At 37.9% G+C, this 27,873-nt stretch overlaps 6 protein-coding genes, 2 non-coding genes and 1 pseudogene across 13 annotated transcripts; 1 reads left to right on the forward strand and 8 right to left on the reverse strand.

Annotated features, from left to right (window-relative positions):
* Positions 1 to 78: 78 nt before the first annotated feature.
* Positions 79 to 3,159, reverse strand: LOC17882748 (dnaJ homolog subfamily C member 2). The gene is made up of 2 exons (XM_006287161.2): positions 2,984 to 3,159; positions 79 to 2,344 (listed from the first exon to the last, which is right to left on the reverse strand). The coding sequence occupies exon 2, from the start codon at positions 2,280 to 2,282 to the stop codon at positions 279 to 281; it is 2,004 nt and encodes a 667-aa protein (XP_006287223.1). The 5' UTR covers positions 2,283 to 2,344; positions 2,984 to 3,159; the 3' UTR covers positions 79 to 278.
* Positions 3,160 to 3,379: 220 nt separating this feature from the next.
* Positions 3,380 to 12,885, forward strand: LOC17883847 (exportin-7). 4 transcript variants are annotated; one of them, XM_006286891.2, is made up of 30 exons: positions 3,380 to 3,529; positions 4,142 to 4,207; positions 4,676 to 4,933; positions 5,027 to 5,187; positions 5,352 to 5,417; positions 5,863 to 5,980; positions 6,183 to 6,292; positions 6,411 to 6,506; positions 6,689 to 6,812; positions 7,085 to 7,152; positions 7,639 to 7,725; positions 7,798 to 7,950; positions 8,038 to 8,133; positions 8,247 to 8,306; positions 8,442 to 8,560; positions 8,661 to 8,748; positions 9,144 to 9,248; positions 9,341 to 9,442; positions 9,532 to 9,584; positions 9,693 to 9,756; positions 9,853 to 9,987; positions 10,460 to 10,572; positions 10,656 to 10,749; positions 10,883 to 11,102; positions 11,210 to 11,340; positions 11,471 to 11,617; positions 11,732 to 11,860; positions 11,951 to 12,049; positions 12,148 to 12,186; positions 12,287 to 12,885. In XM_006286891.2, the coding sequence occupies exons 2-30, from the start codon at positions 4,201 to 4,203 to the stop codon at positions 12,431 to 12,433; spliced, it is 3,189 nt and encodes a 1,062-aa protein (XP_006286953.1). In that variant the 5' UTR covers positions 3,380 to 3,529; positions 4,142 to 4,200; the 3' UTR covers positions 12,434 to 12,885. The 4 variants fall into 4 exon arrangements, with proteins under 4 accessions (XP_006286953.1, XP_023636313.1, XP_006286954.1 ...); XM_023780545.1 differs by having other exon boundaries at positions 3,381 to 3,529; positions 4,142 to 4,240; positions 9,338 to 9,442; XM_006286892.2 differs by having other exon boundaries at positions 3,381 to 3,529; positions 9,338 to 9,442.
* A 176-nt stretch (positions 12,886 to 13,061) lies between these two features.
* Positions 13,062 to 13,133, reverse strand: TRNAP-CGG. The gene has a single exon. It is a non-coding gene; the product is annotated as a tRNA-Pro (tRNA).
* Positions 13,134 to 13,194: 61 nt separating this feature from the next.
* Positions 13,195 to 14,245, reverse strand: LOC17881149 (annotated as a pseudogene).
* Positions 14,246 to 14,438: 193 nt separating this feature from the next.
* Positions 14,439 to 14,518, reverse strand: TRNAL-UAG. Its single transcript has one exon. It is a non-coding gene; the product is annotated as a tRNA-Leu (tRNA).
* A 471-nt stretch (positions 14,519 to 14,989) lies between these two features.
* Positions 14,990 to 17,214, reverse strand: LOC17882038 (protein ORANGE-LIKE, chloroplastic). 2 transcript variants are annotated; one of them, XM_006288197.2, is made up of 7 exons: positions 16,973 to 17,214; positions 16,518 to 16,755; positions 16,341 to 16,427; positions 15,829 to 15,905; positions 15,577 to 15,704; positions 15,312 to 15,448; positions 14,990 to 15,216 (listed from the first exon to the last, which is right to left on the reverse strand). In XM_006288197.2, the coding sequence occupies exons 1-7, from the start codon at positions 17,170 to 17,172 to the stop codon at positions 15,139 to 15,141; spliced, it is 945 nt and encodes a 314-aa protein (XP_006288259.1). In that variant the 5' UTR covers positions 17,173 to 17,214; the 3' UTR covers positions 14,990 to 15,138. The 2 variants fall into 2 exon arrangements, with proteins under 2 accessions (XP_006288259.1, XP_023636332.1); XM_023780564.1 differs by lacking the exon at positions 16,973 to 17,214 and adding an exon at positions 16,849 to 16,956.
* Positions 17,215 to 17,393: 179 nt separating this feature from the next.
* On the reverse strand, positions 17,394 to 20,732 carry LOC17881408 (sorting nexin 1). 2 transcript variants are annotated; one of them, XM_006286448.2, is made up of 10 exons: positions 20,487 to 20,725; positions 20,168 to 20,303; positions 19,561 to 19,694; positions 19,326 to 19,397; positions 18,792 to 18,951; positions 18,543 to 18,676; positions 18,327 to 18,395; positions 18,138 to 18,217; positions 17,884 to 17,944; positions 17,394 to 17,796 (listed from the first exon to the last, which is right to left on the reverse strand). In XM_006286448.2, exons 1-10 carry the CDS (start codon positions 20,637 to 20,639, stop codon positions 17,587 to 17,589), a joined length of 1,209 nt encoding a protein of 402 aa, XP_006286510.1. In that variant the 5' UTR covers positions 20,640 to 20,725; the 3' UTR covers positions 17,394 to 17,586. The 2 variants fall into 2 exon arrangements, with proteins under 2 accessions (XP_006286510.1, XP_023636330.1); XM_023780562.1 differs by having other exon boundaries at positions 17,656 to 17,786; positions 20,487 to 20,732.
* A 454-nt stretch (positions 20,733 to 21,186) lies between these two features.
* LOC17881779 (cyclin-B1-2) lies at positions 21,187 to 23,446 on the reverse strand. The gene is made up of 5 exons (XM_006287583.2): positions 23,340 to 23,446; positions 22,120 to 22,913; positions 21,866 to 22,024; positions 21,607 to 21,785; positions 21,187 to 21,500 (listed from the first exon to the last, which is right to left on the reverse strand). Exons 1-5 carry the CDS (start codon positions 23,377 to 23,379, stop codon positions 21,335 to 21,337), a joined length of 1,338 nt encoding a protein of 445 aa, XP_006287645.2. The 5' UTR covers positions 23,380 to 23,446; the 3' UTR covers positions 21,187 to 21,334.
* A 756-nt stretch (positions 23,447 to 24,202) lies between these two features.
* Positions 24,203 to 27,873, reverse strand: LOC17882649 (splicing factor SF3a60 homolog). The gene is made up of 11 exons (XM_006287484.2): positions 27,543 to 27,873; positions 27,115 to 27,228; positions 26,543 to 26,647; positions 26,255 to 26,397; positions 26,054 to 26,150; positions 25,784 to 25,948; positions 25,629 to 25,700; positions 25,192 to 25,350; positions 24,900 to 25,106; positions 24,681 to 24,827; positions 24,203 to 24,591 (listed from the first exon to the last, which is right to left on the reverse strand). Exons 1-11 carry the CDS (start codon positions 27,714 to 27,716, stop codon positions 24,445 to 24,447), a joined length of 1,530 nt encoding a protein of 509 aa, XP_006287546.1. The 5' UTR covers positions 27,717 to 27,873; the 3' UTR covers positions 24,203 to 24,444.

Consider the following 27,873-nt stretch of genomic DNA (forward strand, 5'->3'; position numbering starts at 1 on the left):
CGGATTACTATTTCGATTTGGTTTATCAAGGACTCTCCTAAAACAAAGAAAACAAGATTGATGTTGTACAATGACAAATTAGATCAAAGACGGAGACGGCATATATAAAATTAGAACAAAATAGATAAATACGAATAGATTCGGTTGTCAAAGCCTCTATGTAGAATAATAGTAGCATGATGATGTATATGAAATATGAATTGTAACAAAAATTGAGTCTGCGCTCTTCCCTGTCAAAACAAAATCTCAGAGCATGCAGCTTGAGGGGTTCGGATAAGTTAGGCTGTGGGTTTCTTGGTTCTGATGATGTCCTTAAGCTCAGCAAACTTCTTCTTGCATTGGTTCATCGTTTTCCCTGGAACAGCTGTTGCTATTCTCTCCCATCTTTGGTTTGTCTCCTTTGGAAATGTCTTGAAAGCCTGAATCAGAGCTCTTTCTTGCACAGCAGACCAACCTTCTGGGTCTGAAACAGCAGCAGCATCTTGTTCGGAATTGTTCTCTTCACCCTTACCATTCTTTTCTGTGGTCTCTGTTTTGGTTGAGTTGTCTTCTGCATGAGGTTTGGTCACAATAATAGGTTCTCCGAGTTCCTCTCGTGTAGAGAGAGGAGAGGCAATTGAAGCAGCGGGTTTCCTCTTCTCCAAAAAAGAATCAAATGCTTTAGCCGAGTCAGGTTTATGGAGAAGTACTGTTTTAGTTGCCTTGAGAATTTCGTCCACGGATCTTCCAGTACCTATGTACTCTGATATGACTTCCCATCTTTGAGACGTACCTTTTGGGAACTTGGTTATTCCTTTTCTCAGCATGTCAATCTCTTCCTTGCTCCATGATTTCTCTTTCTTCTGATGAGTAGCAGTATCTACTCTGGCTTCTACATGACCATTTGTTTCTACTCTGGCTTCTACATGACCATTGGTTTCTACTTTGGCTTCTATATGACCATTCTGCTTAACAGCTACTTGAACTTCTTCTTCTTTACTCTCTGTTTCATCATCATCAATGCTGTTCCCATTCTTGAGCACTTTTGCCAAAGCCAGTCCTTCCTTGTTTTTCATCTTGTCACACAGCTTTCGCAACTGCTCAGTGTTAAGTGACATGCATAGATCTTCTACATGATCAACAGAGATACCAAGCAGTTTCTGGGACAGAACCGGCGCGGAGAGAGCTCTGAGCCGACTTCGTTCTTTCTGCAGAAGCTTCTTATTTTTTTCCTTGGCTCTCTTGTGCAGCTGAGCAGCCTCTGCTGCACGTTTTGCTTCTTCTTCTTTTCGCCTTTTCTCTTCTTCAATAGCTGCAGCAGCCTCTTCTTCCAGCTTCTTTTTGGCCATAACTTTTGCTTCCTTCATCTGCAGCTTCATGGCCTTCTCTTCCTCCTTTCTCTTCAATATCCTTATGTCTTTTTTGTGTGCATTGTCAACAAGAATCCTAATCCGAGCATGTTCCTCCTTTCTAGCCTTATTAGATTTTTTTGCATTCTCTCTCTCCATCCACCTCTTTTCTTCACGGGATTCTGCTTGCTCAATATCATGCTCCTCTTCTTCAGGAAACTCTCTCCAGCTTTTAAAACCGTACCAGTAACTGTAGAACCTATCAACCTCTTTAAGTGGTGTATTTTCATCTCCCAAATCTGGTACATGTGAAGCACTCGACCACCTTGCATTTCTCTTAAAAGCTGGACCAAAAACCTTGAAGAAGTCTTGCGGAGCACAATCAGTTGGGACTTCGTCATCAAACTCATCTGTAGAGTCAAATATTCTTCTTTTTAATGGGTCCATCAAAATCTCATATGCTTCTTGAATCAACTTGAAGTGAGATTCAATCTCATCTTTTTTGGCTTGTTTTGCTTCTTCTGTCTCCTCGGCAAGAAGTAGAGTAGCAAGTTTATCAGGGTGATGCTTCAGTGCAGCTTCACGATAGCTTTTTCTAATCTGATCCTCTGTTGCAAGATATCTTAGATTGCCCAAACCCAACAAAGCATAGTGATCATGTTGTTGCTTCCCCGACTTCTTCTTTCCTTTGTTGTTATGCGAGTCATAGGAAGGAATAAATTCATTATCCTTCTCCTTTGGGACTTTCTTATCAGTATCTTCATTCTTGCCTGTGGCTTCCTTTGCACATCCACGCAATTTGAGAGCAGCAGCATGGAAGGCATGACCAGCAGGTTCACGGTTTAAAGCCTTCACAGGATGACAATTGGAAGAAGCATAGAGAGCTTGTCCACCCGAAAGCTCATTTGAGTATGTAAGCAGCTTAATAGCAGAGTTAATTCCCCAACTCTGCATGATGAATATGCGTCAGAACTTCGAATCCACCTTACTTCAAAAGTGATCACCAATGGTTAGTCCTGTCACAAAGAATCAAAGTAATGCAACAAACTTCTTAGTCAGCAGTATACACAAGTACAATTATTCAGACGCAGACATAGACAAGGCTAAACATCCAAATCAATTAAATCTTTTACTGGAACGTAGATACAAAAGATAAAAATAAACTTCTATATGAAGATAGAAACTTTTTCTAATTTAGATCCACTTGGAAGGAGATCCAAGGTTTATCAACTTAAGCAGTTTTACAAAACGAGCTGTCCTTGATTAGACTAAGGATTAAGGGTCACAGAGTCGCACGATGCAAAACATAGCCAAGCAAGTAAAACCAAGAGAACAGTGTCCATAAATCAAAATAATCCACAAGCTGTATGTACTTATCACAACATCCTCTGGAACTTGTCAACGGAGGTTGAAACAGAAGCGAGTCAACAAACAATCTATAACCACGAAATAGCTCCTAAACCCTAGTTATAGTATTCCTACTTAACATCATCAACACAAACAGCAAACAAAGGAAAAAAAACCCCTTAGATTTTGTCTTTTAGGTTTACCTCTGCAAGCAGAGACACAAACAGAGTAAGATATTTTTTAAGCGATCTCAAAAACTCAAATCGAACCTACTCGAATAGAATAAACAAACAACCAAGTTTTCTTACCAGATATTGAACTCGCCGTCGCCTAGATTAGCCTGCCGTAAGTTTCTCCTCCGAAGTTCTCGCAGTCGTAAAGAAACGACGAAAGCGAGAAGAGTTCAATAAGTTCAGGAGGAAACGGCGGCGGCAGCTCAATGAAGAGGAAGAAGAGGAGAAAGAAAAACCACAAAGAAGTTTGCTTTAAAAGTGGGGGAAGTCTACACACGCTTATTCGATTTTATACTTCTCAATGCAACCCAGCCCTTATTTCCTTTTAAGCTCGGTTTAAATATGGGCCCAGGCCTAGGCCCATTAACTAGTCGGATTAGGCCCATATAGAAACATCTTGAGCCAGAGGTGAGGGAGCGAGCATCTAAACCAAAAAAAGAAGTTTATATAATCGGCAAATGCTTTCTTCGGCGTCAAAACGCTGTCTTCGCCTGATCAGACTGCACGTTTCTTCGCCTTCTTCGTTGTAACCATCGACGCTTGGGTTTGATCGAGATTTTTAGCTCGCCGGAAAAAAATTCACTGAACAACAAATCTGAGTAGCTACCAGCTCAATCTCTGGTAAGCCAAAGTTTAGTTTCTCACATCGTTGTTTTTTGTTTTCCAGGTTCTTCTTTTGCTCGATGTTTTTTTTGCTCTCAATCTTGTGATTCGTGAAGTTGTTGAAGATCAATAAATAAATCTTCTTCTTGTTTGTTTTCGCGAAATGATTAGGATGTGATTGAAACACGAAATCTAGGTTTTCTGTGTACTCACATTTCTCCGTACTGTTGCCGGTTTTTTTGTGTGTGTGCGCGTGTTCGAATGGATATGTTTGTCCTTGCACAGTATTGAATCCCTTGAGATGATTTAGTGTACCAAAGATATTGTTCTAGTGCTTCGTTTTGTTGTTGCATTAGCACATTTTCCGTGCGCTTTCATAAAATCAGATAGGATTTAGCTGTAGAGATATGTTACTGTAAAGTCTGCGCTTAATAATTCCCAAGTGTTTTGTTTCGTATTCATTTCTTCTGGAGTTAGCTTATATTGTCTGTCTTACCAAGCTTATAGCAGCATTTGATAGTATGTGGCTTGTGTCTTATCCTTAAGCAAGTCTGGCGTTTTGTATGACTAGTATGAGTATTTACATGGGTGGTTTGGCAACTGAAGTTTGATTTTTGGCCTTTTAAACAGAAATCAACCCGAGTACTGAGCTGGAGTAGGTGAAACACAGCTTGAATACATTTTCCATCATGCAGAGTTAGGAACTTACCTCTGCCATTAGGCTATTACGTATTTTTCTATTACTACTTGTGTACTCTCTCCCTTGCACTCTTTGTTGTATGAGATTTAAATGATATTTACAGGTAGCTCAGTTATGGTGGCCATTGTTAACTTATACAGATCTTTTTTCATTGTTAATGTTGTTCCATCTCTGTCATGATCTTGGTGTTTCATTTCATTGTTGCGCTTCTTGAAATGTATCATTTTCTTCTCTTGATACTTGTTTGACTTGTTGTGATGTTAAAGTTTCAATCCAGTTCTAGAAATTTTGATTGAAAAATGTTGAAGGCTTTCTGGGAAAATGTTATTGTAATGATTCATTCCCTTCTTTTGTTGCCACTTTTTCAGTTCTAAAATCAGAATACTTTGTAATAAAACTGAAATCTTGTCAAAATATTTCTTAAAACACAAGTGGTATCTATGGTTTTCTACCTTTTTGGTCAGATTCTGCTTTGTTACCAATGGAGAGCTTGGCGCAACTTGAGGCAATGTGCGAGAGATTATATAACTCACAGGATTCAGCTGAGAGGGCTCACGCTGAAAATAGTCTGAGATGCTTTTCCGTGAATACGGATTATATATCGCAATGTCAATACATTCTCGACAATTCATCAAAACCTTATTCCCTCATGCTTGCTAGCTCGAGTTTGTTAAAGCAAGTGACTGATCATACCCTTCCGCTGAGTCTTCGTCTTGACATCAGTAAACTTCTTATACCCTCCTAACAAAATAACTAGAAATATCTCATTCTGGCCTTTATTATCTTACTTATTTTTGGTGTACCATTTTCTTTAGGGGCATATATTGTGAACTATCTGGCTACAAGAGGACCGAAGATGCAATCATTTGTAATTGCTTCGCTCATTCAATTGCTTTGCCGGCTCACAAAGTTTGGATGGTTAGATGATGATAGATTCAGGGATGTGGTCAAGGAATCTACAAACTTCTTGGAACAGGTGGTGCATCTTCTTGGGGAATATAGTGACTGTGTTTCCATGGTCTCTTGTGCTTTGTGGACATTTTATCTCAGTATACATGATGATGATACATCTGTCGAAGTTTCAGATATTTTTAACAAGAGCTTGTTGATTACTTTGCTTACTTCTACTTTTTTGAATAGGGTTCTTCGGATCACTATGCTATTGGGTTAAGAATTTTAGATCAACTTGTGCAAGAGATGAATCAGGTTAGTGATGTATTGTGGTTGAATTTCCATGTCATATAAATGCCTTGACATATGCTGGAATAACTCAATTTCAAGTTTGCGTTTCGTCGCCTGGATAGCTCATTGCTTTAGAGTCATGGTTTCTTTTATCATCTTTGAGTTGCCTCATCTTATTTTTTTTTTTTAGTTTTTTAAAGACTTTTTAAGATACAAATAAGAGGTTTGTGCTGTATATAAATAATTGTCTGTTTCTTCCATTCCATTATTTTTTCACTAAAATCATTTAAAGGTTTAAGATGGCTGTTTTTTTAGACTGGTTGAAAAATTATATATGTTCACAGTGTGCATGTTTTTGAATAGATACCGTGTCACCCAAAATATTTTTTCGAGGGTATCTATTCGTCCATTTTCTTTTGTTTGAAATTCTTGTTGACATTTCTTCATCTATTTTATTCTTAATTCTTAGCCTAACCCAGGACTGCCTTCAACACATCACCGGAGGGTTGCCTGCAACTTTAGGGATCAATCCTTATTTCAACTATTTCGAATAGCTTTGACGTCATTAGGCTATCTGAAAAGTGATGGTAAGATGAGTAAATTTTGCCAGCTTTCCTTATTCCTTCACTTCAAGTATGGAAATTTGTAAACACCAGCTTAAAATTTGTATGCTATTGGAATGTTATATAATCGCTAAGTATTTGCTATCTTTGTCGATGTCTATCTTTTAGTCTAGGCATAGACATGGAAATTTTTGTTAGTAATGAGTCATAATTTTCTTTTAACCAGCTGCTGGTCGTTTACAAGAATTGGCACTTTCTCTTGCACTGAGGTGTGTATCATTTGACTTCGTTGGAACTTCAATTGATGAAAGCACAGAGGAGTTTGGTACAGTTCAGGTAGAGCATTGATAATTTTCTATCTTCAACCTCTTTTTCAATGCTTAGTACCTATGTATTTCTTCTGTACTCGTTTTTCCAGGGTGTTATAACTTCTATTCTTACTGATAATTTTTAGATTCCAACTTCCTGGAGGTCAGTATTGGAGGATTCTTCCACGCTGCAGATATTTTTCGATTATTATGGTAGTACAGAGTCACCCCTTTCGAAAGAGGTATGTGTATGTCCATATTGTATATTTTTTTTATGTTAATTTTTGCTCACTCTCATTGTTAGGAGAAATGTTTCAATTACAGTAATGTCTTTGAGGATGTGATTGATTTCATGTACACTTTAGGCTCAATAGGATAACTTACATTTAATTTATTTATTAATATCTTCTGTTTTAACTTCTAGGCACTTGAGTGCTTGGTGCGATTGGCTTCTGTGAGGCGATCTCTGTTCACAAATGATGCTACACGCTCTAAGTTTCTAGCTCATTTGATGACGGGAACCAGAGAGATTCTTCAAACTGGAAAAGGTATGTTGATGTATTCTAAAGCGGGACTTTCCTATGTCTGACTATAAATATTTGCGCTTAAGGTGCTGCATTGTATGAAACTTTTTTCATATACAGTTTTTAACTCTTCATGACTGAAATTCCAGCCTCTCACTTATGCAGTCTGTTTTTATGTTATGTACAGTATGTGTTAATCCTGTGTTTTATAAACTTTACATCTCATTGATCTTTTTTTAAGCTAAAATATCTCGCTGATCCCGGTTTGTCAATACCAATTGCTTTTATTGGATCAGGTCTTGCTGATCATGATAATTACCACGTGTTCTGCCGTCTACTGGGGCGTTTTAGGTTGAATTATCAGGTAAATGTCTTGATTAGGCTCCTTTCTAGTTTTAACCTTACTGATTGTAGAATTTTGAGTGTTCGTTAGCTTGAAATTTATGTTAAGATGCCATGTTCCTTTTTTTCTGTATGGGACAGTTAGACAGTCTTAACTATTTGTAATTAGTGAGGATATGTACTTCAGACATCAATGCTAGCTCAGAAACAGTTTAAGCTTAAGTGTCTGTCTCTTTAACTGCCAAGGAAGCATACTTATCTCTCTTGGCTAATTGGTATTTTGATTAAAGCACTTGGTTTGTACTTTTCGGTGCTTTTTATTGCTGTGGTTTTTCTCTGGATGATCCTTAGTACTGGTATAATACAATTCGTTATGTCAGCATGTACTTGTTTTGTTGTGCTGAGTCATAGTAATTATTTGGGGGGATATCATTTGGACAAGGTTTATTGGTTTATATGGCTGATATATTCAGACATCATTTAATAGCATATATGAATTAATCTGCAGCTTTCAGAGCTTGTGAAGATGGATGGTTATGGTGAGTGGATACAGTTGGTGGCGGAGTTTACGCTTAAATCTCTCCAGTCATGGCAGGTTATTTTCGCAAGTTTATGTTGGCTGAGATTGTATTTAGTTTGCACAATCCTTGACATTTTTTTTTCACAGTGGGCCAGTAGCAGCGTGTATTACCTTCTTGGAATGTGGTCCAGATTAGTAGCATCTGTCCCATACTTGAAAGGTGATTCACCAAGTCTACTTGATGAATTTGTACCGAAAATAACAGAGGGTTTTATCATCTCCAGATTCAACTCTGTGCAGGTATTTGACACCACATATTCTGGAGGAATTGGAGTAGTAATTTGTAGTTTTTCTTTGATTTGTTTGTATTTGAAATCCTCCTTCCAGGCTAGTGTCCTCGATGATCCGACTGATCATCCTTTAGATAAAGTTGAAGTCCTGCAGGATGAGCTGGATTGCTTTCCTTACCTATGCAGATTTCAGGTTAGTCTTTTTCGTATGTGCGTCTTGCAGTACCCTAGTTTTGCTCACATGTTCCGTTTGATTATGTTGTATCTTTATACAATTGAAATTTATCTGAGATTCTTATTATGCAGTATGAAAGAACTGGTACGTATATAATAAACACAATGGAGCCTCTTCTGCAATCATATACGGTAAAGCTAACTGTTATTTTGTGTTTGTTGTTCTGTTGATTCTTTAATGTGTCTTGTTAATCTTGAGCTGAGTGACTGTTGATTCTTTAATGTGTCTTGTTAATCTTGAGCTGAGTGACTGTGACTGTATAACAGGAAAGGGGGCAACTTCAGTATGCTGACAATTCAGAGCTAGCATTTATTGAAGCAAAATTGTCATGGGTTGTTCATATTGTGGCCGCTATTGTTAAAATAAAGCAGTGCAGCGGTTGTAGGTAAGTTGCTATCATAATTCAGGGTTTCTTTGCATTTAGGTCTCTTTGAAGAACAAAACAATATATTAACATCGGAATGGAAATTAAACATATTCTGCAGTGTGGAGACGCAAGAGGTGCTTGATGCAGAACTCTCCGCTCGTGTTTTGCGGCTAGTAAATGTTATGGACAGTGGACTGCATAGACAGGTGTTACATCTTTAAAATGCAAGCAATTAAATTAAATCACATAAAGTATTTTCCATTAATGAGTGAAAAATGTTATTAATCATGAAGATGGAAATTATCGAAGGTTGTTCTTCCGCTTGATGTATGTTACTATTTAATTTTTATGTCGTTCTGAAAATAAACCATCAATACAGCTGGAATATTTAGCTAAGTGGGCGTAACCTATATAGCCACTTATTAACATAGAGTGATTTCATTCATTGTTTTGAATATAATATTTTGTGTGAACTGCATAGGATATTGTGGTAACGTTTCAACAATCCTTAGGCCGACATGTTGTGTTGTAGTTTCTCCCAGATGAGTTCACTACCTTTACCTCATCTGTAAATTAATCAAATAACTTCTTGTTTTTACAGAGATATGGTGAAATAAGTAAACAAAGACTTGATCGAGCCATTCTTACCTTCTTCCAGAATTTCCGAAAGTCTTACGTTGGTGATCAGGCCATGCATTCATCAAAAGTAAATGCAAACTTGATTCCTTTTTCTTTTTTCCTTGTATATTTTTATCTGATCTATGTATGTTTCTGATACTACCATTTCTATTGCAGCAGTTGTATGCCAGATTGAAAGAACTCCTTGGACTGCACGATCATCTAGTTCTGTTGAATGTTATTGTTGGCAAGATTGCTACTAACTTGAAATGTTATACAGTGGTAATCTTGTGTTCTTTACTTTTTCTAACATGCCGCTCTAAGCATCAAAGTCACCTATTGTCCAAACAATCTATCTTTTGTTTCTACAGAGTGAAGAAGTCATTGGTCACACACTAAGTTTGTTTCTGGAGTTAGCATCTGGGTAACACTGTTATAACCTGATTAAGTATGTTTTATTAGTTCTCATCTGTGTCTTCTATATTTATATATTCTTTTTTTTCTTTTCTTTTTGTATTGTGTTCTCGTGCAGATACATGACCGGGAAGCTGCTTTTGAAGCTGGACACCGTGACCTTTATTATTTCTAATCACACTGTTAGTCATCTCCAAGTATTCTCTTTTGTGGACATCATTGTGCATTGGAGTTTATCACTAGCAATAATCTTAGTATGTAAATTTTTTTAATTCCAGAGAGAGCAGTTCCCATTCTTAGAAGAGTATAGATGCTCTCGCAGCAGAACAACATTTTACTACACTATTGGCTGGTTGATTTTCATGGAGGATAGCTCAATAAAGTTCAAGACCTCTATGGAAACTCTTCTGCAGGTTATACTTATTTCTTTTCAGCATCTTATTTTTGCAGCTTTCATTTAGAAAAGCGTTTCTGTCTGTATCTGAACTGCGTACTGTTCACTGTTCTCTGTTCTCTGTTATGATGATGGGCTTGCATGTTTTGTTCAGAAGATGAGACGAACTATGTTTGTGTTATTTATTACGCATTAACCCAAGTGAAACATACAAATGACATGTACATGGTTAAATTTGCAATGATATTGCAGAGTCATTACTCTATGAACAGTTCTAGGCATAATTTGACATCCTGTCAACAGGGATTTTTCTATATCCATGTTACAATATTTTTATGCATAGTCACATAGTGGTCGTGTTGTTTACGTAGTTCCATACCCTAATATTGATGGTGTATTACGATCTACAATTTTTATAAATAGTCCACGCTTCAATTTCCAACAGAATTTTGGTTAAGCCAGTAAATTAAGTTTTCATTCATTTATTTTAGGTTTTCCGCACTCTGGAATCAACACCAGATTCAATGTTTCGCACTGATGCTGTGAAGTTTGCTGTGATCGGATTGATGAGAGATTTAAGAGGAATTGCAATGGCTACTAGCAGGTTTTGACTTCATCTAGTTGCTTAGACATCTGTAGACGAGTTACAATCTTATTATTTATTCAAGCTTTCTCTTTTGATTTCAGCCGGAGAAGTTATGGTCTTTTGTTTGACTGGCTGTATCCTGCACATATGCCACTTCTTTTGAGAGGGATCTCACATTGGTTCGACACACCAGAGGTATTTTGTGATGCATTCTACTCCATTCACTTGTACGAAAGATCACTGACCTAGTAATAACCTGATTATCATCGACTGTTAGAATAGTGGTGCCTTCTTTATCTCATCTTCTCTTCTTGGCTCGTTGATGTAGGTTACAACCCCGTTGTTGAAGTTCATGGCTGAGTTTGTCCATAACAAAACCCAGCGCCTTACCTTTGACTCTTCTTCTCCAAATGGCATACTGCTTTTCCGGGAAGTCAGTAAATTGATTGTGGCTTATGGTTCAAGAATTTTAGCCCTTCCAAATGTTGCGGATATATATGCCTTCAAATACAAGGGGATCTGGGTTTCACTGTCAATTCTGTCAAAAGGTTAGAACAGAATTTGGACATTGTAGAACATGAGAGTTAATCATTGGTTGTTTAGTTTATTATTATGTTATTATGTTATGGTACTAAAATCATCATCTAATGGGCAGCGCTCTCGGGAAATTATTGCAACTTTGGTGTGTTTGAACTCTATGGCGATCGGGCTCTTTCGGATGCACTTGATATCGCGTTGAAGATGACCCTAGCAATACCCTTGGCAGATATATTAGCATATCGCAAGGTATGTGTAGTACTGCATCTTTGATTTTTCAAATTGATTTCATTGCCTCAATTGACTGATGGGTACTATGAATTCTTTTTTTCTTGGTATGAAATCTTAAATCTTTATTTTTCTTCTTTTGATCCTGCAGCTTACAAAGGCATACTTTGGTTTTGTCGAGGTTTTGTGTGGCAATCATATCACCTTCATATTGAAACTGGATACTGCCACCTTTATGCATCTCGTAGGTTCCCTTGAATCCGGACTCAAGGGATTGGACACAAGCATTTCATCACAGGTGAGAATTGCCTCAAAAATGTTAAGACCTATCTATCTAGAAAATAAAGTATTAACCTGCAAAATATATTCCTTAGACTGCAACTTTCTGAAGCAATATCTATTATTGTTTCAGTGTGCAATAGCTGTCGACAATCTTGCTTCATATTATTTCAATAACATCACAATGGGTGAGGCACCTACTTCTCCGGCTGCTATTTGTTTTGCACAGCACATTGCAGACTGCCCTAGTTTGTTTCCTGAGGTACTCATTACACTCCTCAATCATTCTTTGGTAGATGCAAAACCACAATGATAAGCTAATACCTTCGAACTAAATTGCTCTTACTTGCAGATATTGAAGACTCTGTTTGAAATAGTTCTATTTGAGGATTGTGGCAATCAATGGAGTCTCAGCAGACCAATGTTAAGCTTGATTCTTATAAGTGAGCAGGTATGTATAATTATATTTATCGCACTTTCGCAGTTTTCTGTTCAGGCTAATAAGCTTGATTGTTTATTAATCTAACTTATTCCAATTGCTTTCACCAGATTTTCTCTGATCTGAAAGCTAAGATCCTCTCATCACAGGTGATGATCCAGAATTCTAAGATTTTTTGCTATTTTTATCCCTTAGTGTTTGCATTTTGTGTATACCATTGAGGCATTGAGACGTATTTCACTTGTGCAGCCCGTGGATCAACACCAGCGACTCTCTACCTGCTTTGACAGTCTTATGACAGACATTTCGAGGGGATTAGATTCGAAGAACAGAGACAAGTTCACTCAGAACTTGACCCTTTTCAGACACGAGTTCCGCGTTAAATCGCCTACATAAGCCACAGTCTACTACATTAGGGTCTCATCAGAAAGACCCACATGACACAGTGAACTAGAAGTTCCCACTTAATTGAGAAAAAAAAAAAAAAAAAATGTCGTCAGGTTTTGCAAATGGGGAAAAAAGTAGTCGATAGATTGTGGTACTGTACAGTTTGATTCTTATCTCAGAAGAAAGGGGTAAAATGAAGAAGAAACGATTACTTAGCTTATTATATTTGGTGGTTCCTCGCAATTGTGGCTTATTCAACGTTGGGAGTTATTTTGTCTCGTACCAAAAATCATTGTCAGCTCCATAACAAAGTTGATGTAAGGCATTAAAATCAAGTGTTTACTTTTCGCAATTGTTGGGAAGCAATTATTAGGTCACATATTCTTTGTATTTGATTGTGATGATAAACAAATCTGGAAGAAAATTTTTTGGTTTTAACCCTGTTTTAGGGTCTTCGATTATGTTTCAACTTTCTACTCGGAAAAGAAGAATCAAATTCTCGAACATCGATTCTATTTGTCACAAAAAATATTTAATGTCAACTCGTAAACTCCATCAGTAAATACAAACTTTCACAGGATCTTGAAATATTGAAATCGATCTATAAGTGCGAAAAATAGAATATGAATATGAATATGGGGTGTTCCGAGAATCGAACTCGGGACCTCTCGCACCCGAAGCGAGAATCATACCACTAGACCAAACACCCGGATGTGTAGCTAACGGAAATCAGATTTTATTTCGAACCTAATTATGGATACATTTTTTTTTTAAAACAAGATTTGTTGAATGTAGGAGGAAATTTTTACAGACGCCTTTCCCTTGGTACCACTTTTTCTACAGGTGCTATCAGTCGGAATTGGAGTCACATCCTCTACAATACATTGGAAAAGTTTTTCAATGGTCAAGAGATCAAAACTTTTGGCAGTTCCAGAGGGAAGAAGATGGAATCTATATGTTTTCAATTGTATCTCAGAAATACAAGTTACCTATGCGACCAATTTTCAAGCCTGAACGAGCAAGATTTCGGATGACTGACTTAACAGAAGGACTTGTAGTCTTCTTGGTCTTGTTTCCTCCACTGGCACGGAGCTTGAAGCGAATGGCTGTGATGCCATGCTCCTGATACAGGGTAAACTGCAATCATCAAACCAGAGGATTGAAAAGCCAAAAATATAATAAAAACTATGATATAAAACCTTGCATCTTTGAGCCACGTGTAGAGCTGCAAGTATAGATGCAGGAGCATCACGCTCAGCCTTTACTTTCATTTCACCTGTAATTTCACAATGACAATATTATAAGGATTTAAGCTACAAAGATCACAACTTAACTTACAGTAACAAGTCAATCTAGTGAGATCAAAATCCACTTTTAGGTGTAGTAGAGAATTGAGTAAAACGAAGGAGAGTTTCTCTTCCAGAGAGATCAGTCAGACGTTGCAAGCATTAGGAAAGAAAAAAAAAGATCAAGTTAAATGTAATTGAACACATGTACAATATATGGAGCTCCCAAAAGATATGATGAGAAACTTACGATGAATTTCGTCACTGATATGAAACAACTCCAAAAAGATGCTGTCCCTCACGAACAGTTGGTGTGACATTATCTTCCATGGGTTCTCTGGTCTCCTTCCTCGACGACTATAAACAGAGAGACAAACATGCACTAGTTACGTATCTACTAGCAAAACCAATGAATTGTATCTAAAACACAGATTAAGCAAATCGTAAGGCAATCTTTTAAATCCCCAAATTGGAAATAGAAATCATAAAAGGAAGAAACACAATTGGTTATGGAATATGGAGTGGAGATTACCATGATGTACAGCAGGACGAATGACAAGTGACGAAGAGGAGACGGTAGAGCTCAGGTTTCTTCTTCTTCACTGAGAGCTGACACAGAGAAATCGAAAGCAGAGATTGTTTGTAGTAAATTAGGGTTTTAATGCGGTAAGATTATAGTAATTAACGTATAAACTCTTAAAAAAATATATGAAAAACTGTAAAAGACTTGACAGCTGTGGGATTTGAACCCACGCCCTTTCGGACCAGAGCCTAAATCTGGCGCCTTAGACCACTCGGCCAAACTGTCTTGTTGTACGATAGTCTACATAACACTTTAAGTACTTTAGGAAAACAATGATGATGAGGTTTAACGTAGGATAAAGTAGGAAAACAATGATGATGTTTAACGTAGGATAAAGTGTGAATAAATTTTCTATCGTAATGCTGTCGTTTAAATCTACTCATCATATAGTTGAACCAAAAAAAAAAAATTATTCAAAGAAAATAGATGGAAACATTTTTGTTGAAATTGTGGACTAGCTAGGTAAGCTCTTCCCTCTGCAAATGGCATGGAATACAATACAGCATGGACAAGCTCTCATCTCGTAACAATTGCTTTGCAAGTGAAATCATCTCTCCAACCGCTGAGTTTTGAGGAAGCATGATTACAATCAGCCTACGCCGGAGTTGATGGCTATCTACACTAGAGATTAAGATCATCGGTGGGGAAGAACTCGACAAAACCATACTTTCCGAAATTTAGTCTAACAGCTCAAAGTTATATATTCTAATTTTCTTTTATTATGTGTAAAACATTTATATGACAGAGGTTTGGCTCTCCTCAGTTCAGAGTCTTGGCGTTAGCCTTTTCCAGGACAAATGTACATTGAAAAACACCCTAAATTGCAAAGGAGAGGTCATTTTTTTCTAATCGAAAGGGTCAAAGCGTGGGTCATGCTCGCTTGCTGTAACCATCCCGGTGCAAAGACATGTAGGACACATCACCTGATTCATATACAAATACACATCTCAGCATTACAAGGAAAATAATGTTACATGGGATTGTATGGAAACATTGTTCAAACATCTTAGTATCTTACCTTTCCTGCGCCGGAACAATTTAGACACCTTTTTGTTGTCGCGACTTGCAGAAGCCGGTTTGAAGCTCTAGGTTTAGTTATGGGATCAATGCTTAAGCACACACCACTAGCTGAACATCGAGCACATGGCAGGTATCCTATTTTCAAAAAAACACATACCGATTTCAAGAGTTGTTGTAATGAATAGTGAGCATTCTCTAACTCATTTGACTAAGTGGTTTAAAGACAAAATCAAGAACTTTCATGATGTATATCGTAAAATTACCAGTCCCAAGGCAGTACTTGCACCTCTTCTTCTCTTGTTGTTTAACATTGTTAACTTCGATTAGCATCAAGGTTGAAATGACTCCCACGGCCCCGCCAGAAAAAGATGCCACAATAGGATCTACCTGGCTACATTACAGAACGAAAAAAAACAATCATTTTATATAGCTGTTTCAGATCAGGACAAGTAAAGTTGACTAGTTTGATAATAATCTTAATCATACTGACCCTGAAGCAACTAAACTAGTAATACCTTAATTGCAAGGGTAGATGCAAGCTCCTTATAAAATCTTCATAAGAGGTTCCTCCAAGTCCTACCTTTAGTTCCAGCTGCCATGTAAAATCATCAATTTGCCATTCAAGAATAAGAAAAAACTAAGTACAGCTATTGTTATTCAGGTAAAGTTACAGTGACAAAATTCGATAGAAAACCATACAGCTGTATATCACACATATAGAAATTTACTAATCTCCAAAAGAATTTATTGCTATCAACAACTAAGATAGTATTTTTCTCGTTGATGTGCTAATAGTTGCATCACCATTAACTGCATGGATTCTGAAAGATAGCCAGGAAACCAGTTGCATCTATTATAAAGAGCTCACAATATTGTGTATTGTCGTAAGATTAGTAGGGGTCCAAGAGCAGTGGTAAACTGAGATGACAGTAAACAAGATTTCGCAAACAAAGGAAGAGCAGTAACAAAAAACTAGAGTTTGATATCTGTTATAAGAGAACATAAGGAAGTAGTTTCTCGTGCTTACATTAGGTGCAATCAGACCACCAAAGAAGATTATTCCTGATATCAATGCGACGCTGGTCAAGTAGAGTTGCTTCAAAGTCTTTGGTGTCTATTTCAAAAGACAAGAGCAGAGTAAAGAGTTACAAAAGTAGGAAATATCACATGTGAAACAAGAGAACATCTCAAAATTGTAACTGACCACATTGGGGAGAAAGGGAATGGAAGATGGGATCTCGGGCATCTCGGTAACCTCAAGCTCACTATACTCATTAATGGATTGAACACTCTTTAGCCGTTGCTGCACTCTTAACCTCCTCACTTCTTCCATGAGGAGAAAGATCTTATTGCGTCTACTCCTTATGTTATCTTGGATTTCCTGAAGCTGCATCTGCACGAAATCTTGGACTGTCTCTGATCCTTCAATGATACAGAAGTTACTGCAACATCCACCAAACGAAGAATAAAACTCATTAACAATTAGAATCGCAAAATAACTACAAGGCTTCCCACTTTCTGATACCATTTCTTACTTCCAGTATCACCACCCCTAATCCGAATACTAGCTGGCGAAACCTCGAATTCAAATACAATAGATACCGAATTGAACAAATCCAGGTGAAGAACAAAAAAAGAAGAAGAAGCAGAGGAACTTGCTTAGGAACGGCGTCGCCGGAGGGAGGAGGTCCGTTGTTGCTGCCGTCTGAACAGGAGAGGAGAGAGCGAGATGAGCCATGGAAGAGAAGATTGGGGATAGGTTTGAGATGAGATGAAGGAAATCGGAGTGGGGATTTGGAAGTTGAGGGAGGAAGAAGAAGATGATGGCGATGAGGAGTTGCTGAAGAGAAGCACGTCATCTTCTTCTCGCCAACCTTTTTGCTGGCAATCGTATTCGGATAATTTTAAGTTATGCAACTTTCTTTTTCGGCTTTGAAGAAAAACTTTCGAATGATTGAGAAGGTTACCATTTTAGGCTAATAAAGGCTATTCACGAGTAAAGTGTGACTGTAACAAGGTCCTTCAAGTTGAAGAGTATATTGCTATCTACGAAACCTATATACAGATTCAATATATCATGTAGTTCAGTGAGAGTTGTAATCTAAAATTTAAAGTTATATCAACGTTTAGGAGTCGTGCATTCTTTACAAGTGGAAACAAGCAAAGTTAACTGAAGTTTAAGTAGACAAAAACACCAGAATTTTCAGCTGGAAAAAACCAAACTGCCTCTAGACACAAACCTCTCATGAAGACACACACAGATAATTTTAGATTTAGACAGCAGAAGAAGCTTCAAGTTTGGGAAGAAGGGATCTCCAAGCATCAGCAATACTGTTTGCTAAGCGAGCCTGTCCTTTCGCAAACTGATGGAATGCAACTCCCATCTCTTCCGTCTTCTGCTCTTGAAACCTCACTATCTCATCCTCCATTCTGTTCACTATCCTCTCAAATTTTCTCGTAGCTTCCTCGCTTTCTGCTTTTATCTGCGTTTGTTAGGGTAAACACCACAAGTTCAAGCAACAAAAAGCATTACTACAAAGTTTTCAAGGAAAGATTTGAGTTGTTGTTACCTCTCTGTACTCGATCTCAGCCTCTCCTACTTTGTCTGACCGTGTGAGCATGAGTTTGTCACTACATAACAGTTCGAGAATTTAAATAATGTTCTAAGACGATAATTGACATAGAGGAAAATAAGGGAGAAGAGAGAGAGAGAGAGAGAGAGAGAGAGAGAGAGAGAGAGAGAGAGAGAGAGAGAGAGAGAGAGAGAGAGAGAGAGAGAGAGAGAGAGAGAGAGAGAGAGAGAGAGAGAGAGATGCCATCATACAGATTAATCTCTTTTAACTTTGTAGTTTCTGCCAATTCACAATGCTGCTTGAAAGCAGTGCCTCGCTCTGCTATTGTTGCCTGGATAAACACAAAACGAAAAGAAAAATACAAGAGGCAGAGTAAAATATCAGCAAAACGAAACCAGATAAGAGAAATTAATCCCAAAGGCATAGGCTAGAGAACTCACCTTAATTGATTGCACATAACGAACATAGTCCTTCAAGGGTTCCTCGAAGTTCATCAGAACTTGTTGAGCCTACAAATAGTGGAGGGTATGTTGATAAAAGAATCTAGGAAATATGATAAATAAGGCCAAGATATATACACATTTCCGACTATAATGGCGTAAGAAGAACGAAGATGCTTATGCCTAGCATATAGTCTAGTCTTACAAACTTAGTACCTCTTTCTGGAGCTTAATAGATAACAGTTCAGATTTAGTTCCAAGATCTGAAAATGCTTTTCCTGTAGGTTCACCCTCACAAGCCCCAAGAAGTTTTACAGCCTTGCCAAAATCCAACAGTGATTGACCCAACTCTGCCATCAGGTTGATATAGCATCAAAATTGAAGATCCATCCATGTGACTGGGAAAGAAAAAACATAGCAGAAATTATATAGAACAAATTCTGACTTGTGATATATTGGTATTACCTCTATGCCTCTTGACAAGGCGATATGCATGCTTCTGCGCCTCAGCCAAGTGGTTCTCAAGCTCAAAAATATAATGTTTAAGCTTCTCGTATGCAGCAGTAGTTTCTTCAACAGGTTTTTCCTTTCCAAGGACAGCATCACTAACTTTCGACTGGACATCCTGTGAATAGTGCAGATATAGCAGTAAGATGATGGCGCACCGCAAAGTTAATTAAGAGAAGGAAATCAATAATAAATTTCACATTTAAGAAGTCTTGATTTTGTTAACAGATTTCTAACCATGGTAGAGCCACGCAACCAATATGTAATGGGAGCTTTCAACTCTATAGTTACAACAATGTGAAGAATTACATAGGAAAGAAATGCCAAGTTTCACCTTGTTAAGTAGTATAACTATTAAACACTGTCAGAGAATAATTCCATCATTGTCTCCATAAGCTAAAAAATCATATAAGCATACCAACATGTATCCAATACCGGATCTTGTATAATGTTGAAAACAATTCTCACATGGTGAAGGAAATGCATGCTTACCCTAAACATTTGCATAAAATCTGCAGGCTTCTTGAATATACCAGTTTCCTGAAACCTGAATCTGTCCATTGTCTGACCAGAAAAGTAAACTGTCAAACAAAGAAAAGAACCTTCTAAAATGGAAAGTGCAGTCCTTGGTGAGGCAAATAATGAGCCTTTTTTAAGTGAAGATGATGTGGAGGAAAGTAAAAACGCCAAAATAAATCACCAGAAATGTAAAGTCTAGATATCCTACCTCTTCATCTGCTTGTAAAAAGGTCCTAAGATCCTCACTCTGCCGAAGTTCAGGGTGTAACGCTATTCGATTAACAAATATATCCAATGCTGCTCGCCTCATTTCAATAAATTCGGCACTAAAGCGGAATTTTTCTGCCAAAAAGAGTATTAATAAACATGATTCCAAATATACTCCTCTCCGTTAGATTACAATTGTAAGAGGATGCTAATTCCAAGTGCACAAGATATTTCTTAAGAGGTAATCAGAAGCCACTAACTGACAACTATTCTAACTATATCAAACAAGGATAGGTGGATTGACAGAGATCAACTTTGCAAAAAGAGATGAATGTACATATAGTTTTTGACCCAATCAGATAATGTGGTGAACTAGACAGGGAGCAACAGAAGAGATGCTGAATACAAAATCAGATAATCAGAAACCTCTGACTAGCTGACAACAAATCTAACTAAATCAAATAAGGATAGCTGGATTGAGTGATATAACTTTGCAAACATAGATGCAAGATTTGTATCTCGGACTCAAATTAGATTATGTGTTCAACTAAACAGAGAGCAATGGAAAAGATTGAAATTAATAAGCTAGAACGGGCGAACAAATTTACCTACAGCACTCTTCTCAGGGAGAGGAGGAATGAAAATGCCCTTGTATTTCTCAAAAAGCCGATCCCGTAACCAGACGAAATCACTGTATCGTCTGATAACAATCTTCTCGGGTCCTTGATACTCCGGCAAGTTGGTCTGCCGGGAAAAAACAATCTAACTGTCAGAAATTAATCCGTAGAGAATCAAATTCACAAAACACACCCGAATTTTAGCTGCTCAACATATAATTAGATAGCTTCGAAACACAACAAATCAGTGACCCAAAATTTCCAGATAGAAACCCTAGGCTGAATCATGGTTGAAGAAGAGGATCTACACCTTGGTGATAACTCGGTAAGAGATGTAAGCTTGTACGCCATTGCCTAATTTGACAGGATCTGTGACGGAGACAGACAAATACGGCTGCGAAGACGGCGATCTAGGGCTCTGCATCGACCCTGAGATGCTCCTCGGCTGCTCCGTGCTCTCCATGGGACAACGACAACTCCGTGACGTGAGATCGAAAAACCCAATTTAGTCAAAATTTCACCTCTAGTGGCAGTTTAGTAAATTATTCACGAGTTTGCGTTGTGTACAACAAAGTAAGAATTAAGAAAGCTTTCAAAATAGAGAGGTGATCAGACTTTTAAACTTTAAACCCAATTTTACTACTCCACAAAATCAGATTTTGTCATAATTTACAAATTTACATTTGATGAAATTAGAAGATAATCCATCTCTTTAGATATGATCATCATTAAGAGTGTTGACAAAAAAAATTAGATGCGATCAAATGTAGTAGCATTATGAAATAAATTATCAAATGGATATATAAGTTTTAATTTGTAGTGATATTATCATTAAAATGTCCACATCTCTGTTTTTTTTTTTTAATTTAAAATAAGACAAAATTTTAATAACATATTTTTCTCATGTTCAATTACAAAGTTGTCTCTGTAGTTGGGACGCATTATTAACACTCGCCATGATGCAGCAGACAGTCAAACATTATTATCTACTGATAAAAAGTAAAAACTAGTTTGATGAAAACACTGAAAAAAGAATTCATTAATACGTTTTGAACTCACAATCATAACAAGAGTATATTTCAACAAAGTCGAAACCAGAGATTTTGAATCAGAGAGAGATCTGACGAAAGAAAACAATATTCTTCCCATCTAAAATCACTAGGAAGAAACAGGCTTCTTCATATCAGTAGCGCTCAAGAGAGACTTGGCTGCTGAAACCATAGCAACACCTCCATTCTCAGCCTTGGAGTACTTCTTGTACACTGCACGCAGCCTGCTCTCACCGCATCTCGAGTGTAGAAAAGCTAGAAGCTTTGAGCAGTCCCTATAAGCACAAGCACAAACACCCATTAATATGAGATTCTACAATCAAGAGACAAAGATAATCAAAACAGATGATGATGATATTTTGAAGTATTTTCTCTGCTTACATGATCTCAGATTCTGTGTAGCCGGTGTGGAACTGCAATGTCTCAGTCCAAGCAGGGGACTTGTTCAGTGAGCATCTTGCTGTGTAAACAGCTGAAGCAGCAAGCATGGAGGGGCAGAACATCAAGGTGTCGTAATGCATCATTCCCAGCTCAGCGAGAAAGTGTACCATATTCTCCATCTACATGATACAACAGCAAAACCAAAGTTAGTCTCTTTCCAAATGACAGAAATCTGAACTTCAATCGAAATTAGACTCACTTCTGGATCAGACATCGAAGCTTTGATGAAGCGGACAAGGAAAACGTATTGAGTCGGGACTGTCAAATACCATTCAAGGTTTCCAAGTATAGTCTTCTCCATCACTAGGATCTGTTTGCTACTGTAAGCATTGTCCGTGACATACACCAGATCGTTAACCTACACAAAGCCACACATCACATCATCAGCTCAAAGCTTCAAAGCAAGTATGACAAATACAAAACAACAGTCAAGTTGTTATAAAATATATGTACCTGAGGTGGCCAGATTTCTTCATATTTGGAAGCGATAAGCAAGGCACTGATACCTACAAGCTGTAACTCTCTTTTGGGGACAGCTTTGACAGAGAGGAATCGATCAATGAGGTTGACAGTGAGGTAGAGGGTTTCAAGGTTAAGCTCAAACTTGATGTGAACTTCTAGTAACCAATCAATCAAGATCGCTCTCATCTTCTCGTTCATCTCAGTTTGAATGTGCATGTACATCTTAGGCTGGCTCTCCTTCTCGACTTCTTTATAGAACGAGTACATATCATCAACATACTCCACTGCAGCCAGATGGTTATCCTTGTCAGATTCATCAATGTCAAGAATCTTTGGTTTGTTGACTATGCCACACGCAGCTTTGCTCCGAGCACTAAGAACAGACGAGTACGTCACTTTCTTGTTCTTCGGTGACACTGCTGCTTCCTTTCTAGTTGCCTCCTTCTTTGTCTCGATCACTTCAGCAGGTTTGGTCTGTTGCTTGACCACTAAGTTCTTCTTCTGGACCGCCCTTGGCGCATCTGGGTTTCTTGCAGCAAGAGGTTGTCTCTTCGGGCCAAGCGCTGGAACCTTGTTGTCTCCATTAATTGGCTTTCTTTCGAGTTGGGCATTGGCTAATAGCTGAGCACGGAAACTTCGAGTAATGGGTCGGTTAATCGGAGGTTGAGCCTTTCCACCTTGAACTCCGGGAACAGATACAAGATTTCCGATGTCACCAAGAGCACGCCGATTCTTCGCAGCGCCGTTTTTGTTCTGAATCTTCAAACCGTCAACGAGAGGAGCACCTGTTTCACAAAATTCAAAAGAACCCCAATCAAGATCTCGTCTTTATTTCATGCCATACACAATCCCATCGACACGCTTCACAAATTCAGTTCTAAAGATTAACAAAATCAGTCCCAGATAGAGACAATTACGAGAAACTTTATTCAAATCAGATCTGCATCGTCGAAGACTTATCATAAGCATAACCCAGATTTGGGACCAAGTTAGGTCAAACGATTTGGGTACACAAACAAAACGAATCAAACTAAAGTACAAAACCCAGATTTTAGATCGACGAATGTACAAAAAGCAAAAATTTCAAATCAAAACACCACCCAGAAACAACCAAAGCGATCCACAGAATCCAGATCAACGATAACCCATAAAAAATCAATAGAATTCAGAACGGAGAAATCAAATCAATAAAAACGACGGGGAAAACAAACCTCTGACTTGTTCAGGTACGTTTGCAGCTCTCGTCGCCATGATCGCTCTCCTACTGAATCTTACTCTTCTTGTTCTCGTTCTTCGTTTCTCTCTTTCGTAAAGAGTATCTGAGATTATGACGAAGAACGCAGCAAGAGAACGCTTCTTATGAAGAGAAGGAGGAGGAGCCAACGGTTCAATCACTTCCAACGGTCATATTTTTGGGATCTTTCATTAATAGCCGTTGGATGATTAGGTTTTAGATTTAACGGTGGATATGTTAGTCTACGAAGTTGGAATGCGCTGGCACCGTAGGATTACTAAACTAGTCCGATCGTCTCTCTCTCCAATGTGGCCGTTGGACTGTATTAAAACCAAAAAGGTAAGCCCATCCCAACTTTTATTTCTTAGCTAAAACATTTGGATTTTGGAGAATACACTACACTTGGACTCTTAGTCAATTGGCCAAGTAAGGTATATTTTATTATTCTTTCCAGAATGAGATTGTCTATGTTCAGGTTTTTGAAATACAAAGTTAAATTTTGTATGGTCGTCGGATGGATATAAATCTGACCAAAAACATATATGAAATACTTGTGAGATTGTTGTATCTGTTTACTTTAATGATTTTTAAATTTATGTGACACAATTTGAAATTTTATAAAAAGGAACCAATGATTGTTAGTAAACGGATAACTATTACGAAAATTAAGACATTCCAAATTTTGTGAGACATCATCATCTGAATAACCTTAGCCAATGAGATTGTTACAAATCTTTCTTTTGTCAGAAGATTGTTCAATATCTTTATCATAATTGTGTATGTATATATTATATATAATCGAAGATATAAGCTTAACTATTCGTTATTGCCTCATTGGCATTGTCCATCAAAACCATTTTTTATATCCTGGATTGTGAAAGCTAATTCAGAAACATGCACCGACGTCGAATTGAGATTACCTAAAACTAAAACCTGTTTTAAGGTGATGATACTTCACAACAATATGACAAATGGTTTGATTTTACATAGTAGAAAAGGTAGGTGTGATTTTCAAGTCATATGGTATAGAGAGAAGATTTCATCAAGTAGGGAACCTCTAAAACCCATGAGGATGTGATCCATCAGATGAGACCTTGACGCTGGAGATCAGAGTAAGTCTTCTTGTTGTAAATGTTACCTTCACGATCTTCATATTCTTCTTCAAGTTCTGGCCTCCATTTGTTCACTCCTTGCCTCTCCTGTATCCTCTTCCACAATTCTTTCGCTTCCTGAAACATGCCAAACAAACCACATCAAACAAATGACCAAACTATTGCGTTAAGGTACAACACCAAAGTCCTAGACAATATAATGTTACCTCAATTGAAGTGATCTCATTGAAGTTCTTTGTGTTAGGGATTCCTAGGCAACGCATTCCGTGTTGGTGTCGCCATTCTTTAAAATGTCTCTCAAATGCCCTTCTTCCCCAGTAACTATAGTTCCCACATATCTCGCATTTAAACTCCTGCAAGTCGACAAGAAAATTTAATTGGAATCTATTCATCTAAAAATAGTGCTCTAATAACTAACTACATACCTGCCCCAGGCCGTGAAGTTTGTAGAGCCAGTATGGTATAGGCTTCCCATCCCAACCCATTGGCAGATTCAGCGGATTGTAAATCTGACCGTCCTCATCATCACTTTCTGACTCGGCATTAGCTTCCTCCCCTTCTCGCTCTCCCTCCATTTCTTCATATGTCAAGGACTGTTTCTTTACAATGTTTTGCTTTGTCCTTTCGATTGTCTATAAAAGTTAAAAGAAAAGTTAAAAGCACAACTAGATATCTAGGGAGGGAAAAAAATCTATAAAGGACCTTCAATCAACTAACCTCATCAAGTAAACTGCAGAGTTTCTTCACTTTGGCCTCTGTTAGTGCAATCTCCTTAGCATTTTCAGACTGCTGCAATGATTTGGCATCTCCGTTTTGTTTCCCATTGTGTAGAGGTTTGGCAAAATGTTTCTTTTCCAGCTTTTCCAAAGGCGTATGCTGTACAAAAGTTAGACAATGTCAAGGGTCAAGACAATAAGATAAGCTCCAAACAGAATTCCATCCCCCACAGACATGAGCTATGCCAACAAAAAAACCTTAGTCTCAATTTAGAGGAAGACCTGAACGGACCTACCAAACTAGCATACAGAACAGCTAATTATTCCTTTAAACCCAGCATAAATAACACGGACACTACAAATTAGTAGAAATACCACTCTCATAGGACAAACTGAAAACACACATGTAGATAGAAGATTAAAAGCAAGTGTAAGTACCTTTGTCAGGAAAAGTCTCTCGGCACGCTGCTGCGGAGTACCACCAACCTTCAGTCCTAATGCCCCCAATGCCTGAATAACATAAAAGACTATATAATTACAGATTTAGAGGGATAATGCTTCAAGATGAATATGAACACAAAGCATGTCATTACCTCCTTTAGCTTTTCAGGACCCACATCTATCAGTTCTTCAACTGTGGTGTAGTAATCCAGATCTATGACAGTATGCTGAGATGGAATAAGCTCATTTTCCAGGCTATGGTTCTCCCAGCCTTCTACTTGCCCATTTGCATATTGCTCTTCAAAATCAGTCTCAACCTGCAAGAAACCAGCAAATTACAGTATCAGATCAAAGCGCCCAAAACATTTCATAAGGTAGCAGTTGATCAAAATAAAACGATAAGTAAAGGAAGGAGTTTAAACCCTAGAAAGTATGCGGTCAAGATCTTGCAATGGCTCGGTTCGCTGGAAAAAGTAGACCAAGTACTCTAGCAGAGCTTCCATATACTTCTTGTACTGCCTAAAATGACAGATAGCAAGAAAAAAAGGAAATTCGTTCGGCTGCAGATAGAAACAAAGATAGAGGCTTTCTAAGTACAAAAAAACACTCAATGAAATGTTTACCTTGATAGCTTTAGTTTACGCGGTATTTTCTCTGGTTGAGAGAAAACATCAAGGTAAGCAGAATATTCAACCCTTTCCCCAAATTTAGAGTTGATGTACTGGTTATATATATCATGTAAGTCCAAGTAGCGACCAACACCTTCCTGCGTAACAAGGAGGAAGATTTAACAATTGAAGAAAAATCATTTTAAAAAAAGACAGAGGTAAATAAAGGGGCTTGTAAAATTGTCAAACCAATAATATGAACATTCTCGACCAGCAACAATAAGAAGTCAAGCAGAAACTTACCTCTCCACTGAACGCAATAACTGGTTCCTCCTTCAGGAGAGCTTCATAATCCTCATTAGCATCAACAAGACGTCCAGAAGGATGCTTTTTATGATATTCACGTATCTGTACGTTTCATAAAACAAGTTAACAATAGTTGAAAATCTGATAATTTCATCAATGGTACAAGAAAATCAACTTAGAAATTTGAATCATTTTCAGGGCTTGCAGTCTACTTAGATATAAATCCCTATCTTCTCATGAAAATCTTACCCCTTAATACTATTCTGGAAAAAGCAATGCATCTACAGCTAACCAAATTGTTGATGGGACAGAACTAATACATTTTCACTGAGATTAATTCTCCATCACCATTCACCAGTGGTTCAATAAAATCAATGAAACTATAAAACAAAAATATCAACAGCTAAATCTCACACAGTCAATCTTCGAAAAACCAATTGATTGGTTAAGTTAGGTGCTGAATTTATAAAAACACAACCCAGAGAAATTAAAGAAAAACCAAGTTCTTGGGACAGAGAACCATATGCAAGTATTGGGAGAAAAGACATGCAAAAGGGTAGCAAACAAACCTCTTTCAAACGATCGTAAAATGCACCAAAGGCATTTGACCCTGCCTCAGACTGGCCACCAAGCACTGCTATCTCATCTTCCCTTGCCCCATCCTTATCTTCGTAGGTTTCAACCTTATAAACCAACAAGAATCAAGGTTAGCATATAAATCCAAGGCATCTACTGATGAGAATTATCAAACAATTACTCAAACTAGTGAAACAATACTGAAGCATGCTTAGCTCAAAACTTAAAATCCCTACATACACACTGAAGAACCCCCAATAAATAACCTAAAAAGCTAAAGCAATCAACAACACTGACGAGATTGAAGTGCAGAAAAGATCAGCAACCCAAGTTTCTCTGCATTGAGCATAACGGGGATTCAGAAGAGAATAGAACATATAAACAAAAGCGGAAACTGAGGAGAAGAAGAAAGAAAACGTACAAGTTTCTCAGTGGTGAGCATGATAGACTCAATCATGTGACGAACACGATGCCCCTGGACCAATCTGTCTTTGCTGGTCGGTGGCTCAGTCTGTAGATCTTGGACAATCAATCGCTCCAACCTTTCAACCTCTTCATGACTGGAGCGAGTTTGCTCGAGTAGAGTCGACGACATCTTCTCTGTATATTCCCCAACGCTACTCTCGGATTCGGAGACCTTCTTATTCGCCGGACTCTAAACCCTAAGTCCCAATCTCTTTTCCTTTTTCTCAATCTGAATCTCGCCGGCAAATTTTCTTTTAATCCTCTAATCCAACTAAAACAATTTCGGG

This window comes from Capsella rubella, unplaced genomic scaffold, assembly GCF_000375325.1.
Source record: "Capsella rubella cultivar Monte Gargano unplaced genomic scaffold, Caprub1_0 scaffold_6, whole genome shotgun sequence".
Taxonomy (NCBI): domain Eukaryota; kingdom Viridiplantae; phylum Streptophyta; class Magnoliopsida; order Brassicales; family Brassicaceae; genus Capsella; species Capsella rubella.

Bases quoted from the DNA above. Each gene is read 5' to 3' on its own strand.
- LOC17882748 (XM_006287161.2), bottom strand. From the start codon at position 2,282: ATGCAGAGTTGGGGAATTAACTCTGCTATTAAGCTGCTTACATACTCA.
- LOC17883847 (XM_006286892.2), top strand. The intron at 7,726-7,797 runs GTTATTTTCGCA...TTTTTTTCACAG, and splicing joins AATCTCTCCAGTCATGGCAG to TGGGCCAGTAGCAGCGTGTA. The intron at 8,134-8,246 runs GTTAGTCTTTTT...CTTATTATGCAG, and splicing joins CTTACCTATGCAGATTTCAG to TATGAAAGAACTGGTACGTA.
- LOC17882038 (XM_006288197.2), bottom strand. From the start codon at position 17,172: ATGACGTGCTTCTCTTCAGCAACTCCTCATCGCCATCATCTTCTTCTT. The intron at 16,756-16,972 runs GCAAGTTCCTCT...TGGATGTTGCAG, and splicing joins TCCGGCGACGCCGTTCCTAA to TAACTTCTGTATCATTGAAG. The intron at 15,906-16,340 runs GTAAGCACGAGA...TTTACATGGCAG, and splicing joins GTGGTCTGATTGCACCTAAT to CTGGAACTAAAGGTAGGACT.
- LOC17881408 (XM_006286448.2), bottom strand. From the start codon at position 20,639: ATGGAGAGCACGGAGCAGCCGAGGAGCATCTCAGGGTCGATGCAGAGC. The intron at 18,677-18,791 runs GTAATACCAATA...ACCTGATGGCAG, and splicing joins CCTTGTCAAGAGGCATAGAG to AGTTGGGTCAATCACTGTTG. The intron at 18,218-18,326 runs GTGAGTTCTCTA...GTGTTTATCCAG, and splicing joins GTTATGTGCAATCAATTAAG to GCAACAATAGCAGAGCGAGG.
- LOC17881779 (XM_006287583.2), bottom strand. From the start codon at position 23,379: ATGGCGACGAGAGCTGCAAACGTACCTGAACAAGTCAGAG. The intron at 22,914-23,339 runs GTTTGTTTTCCC...TTTGTGAAACAG, and splicing joins CGTACCTGAACAAGTCAGAG to GTGCTCCTCTCGTTGACGGT. The intron at 21,786-21,865 runs GTGAGTCTAATT...TGTATCATGTAG, and splicing joins CTTCGATGTCTGATCCAGAA to ATGGAGAATATGGTACACTT.
- LOC17882649 (XM_006287484.2), bottom strand. From the start codon at position 27,716: ATGTCGTCGACTCTACTCGAGCAAACTCGCTCCAGTCATGAAGAGGTT. The intron at 27,229-27,542 runs GTACGTTTTCTT...TTGGTTTATAAG, and splicing joins TGCTCACCACTGAGAAACTT to GTTGAAACCTACGAAGATAA. The intron at 25,949-26,053 runs GTTTAAACTCCT...GGTTTCTTGCAG, and splicing joins TTGACCGCATACTTTCTAGG to GTTGAGACTGATTTTGAAGA.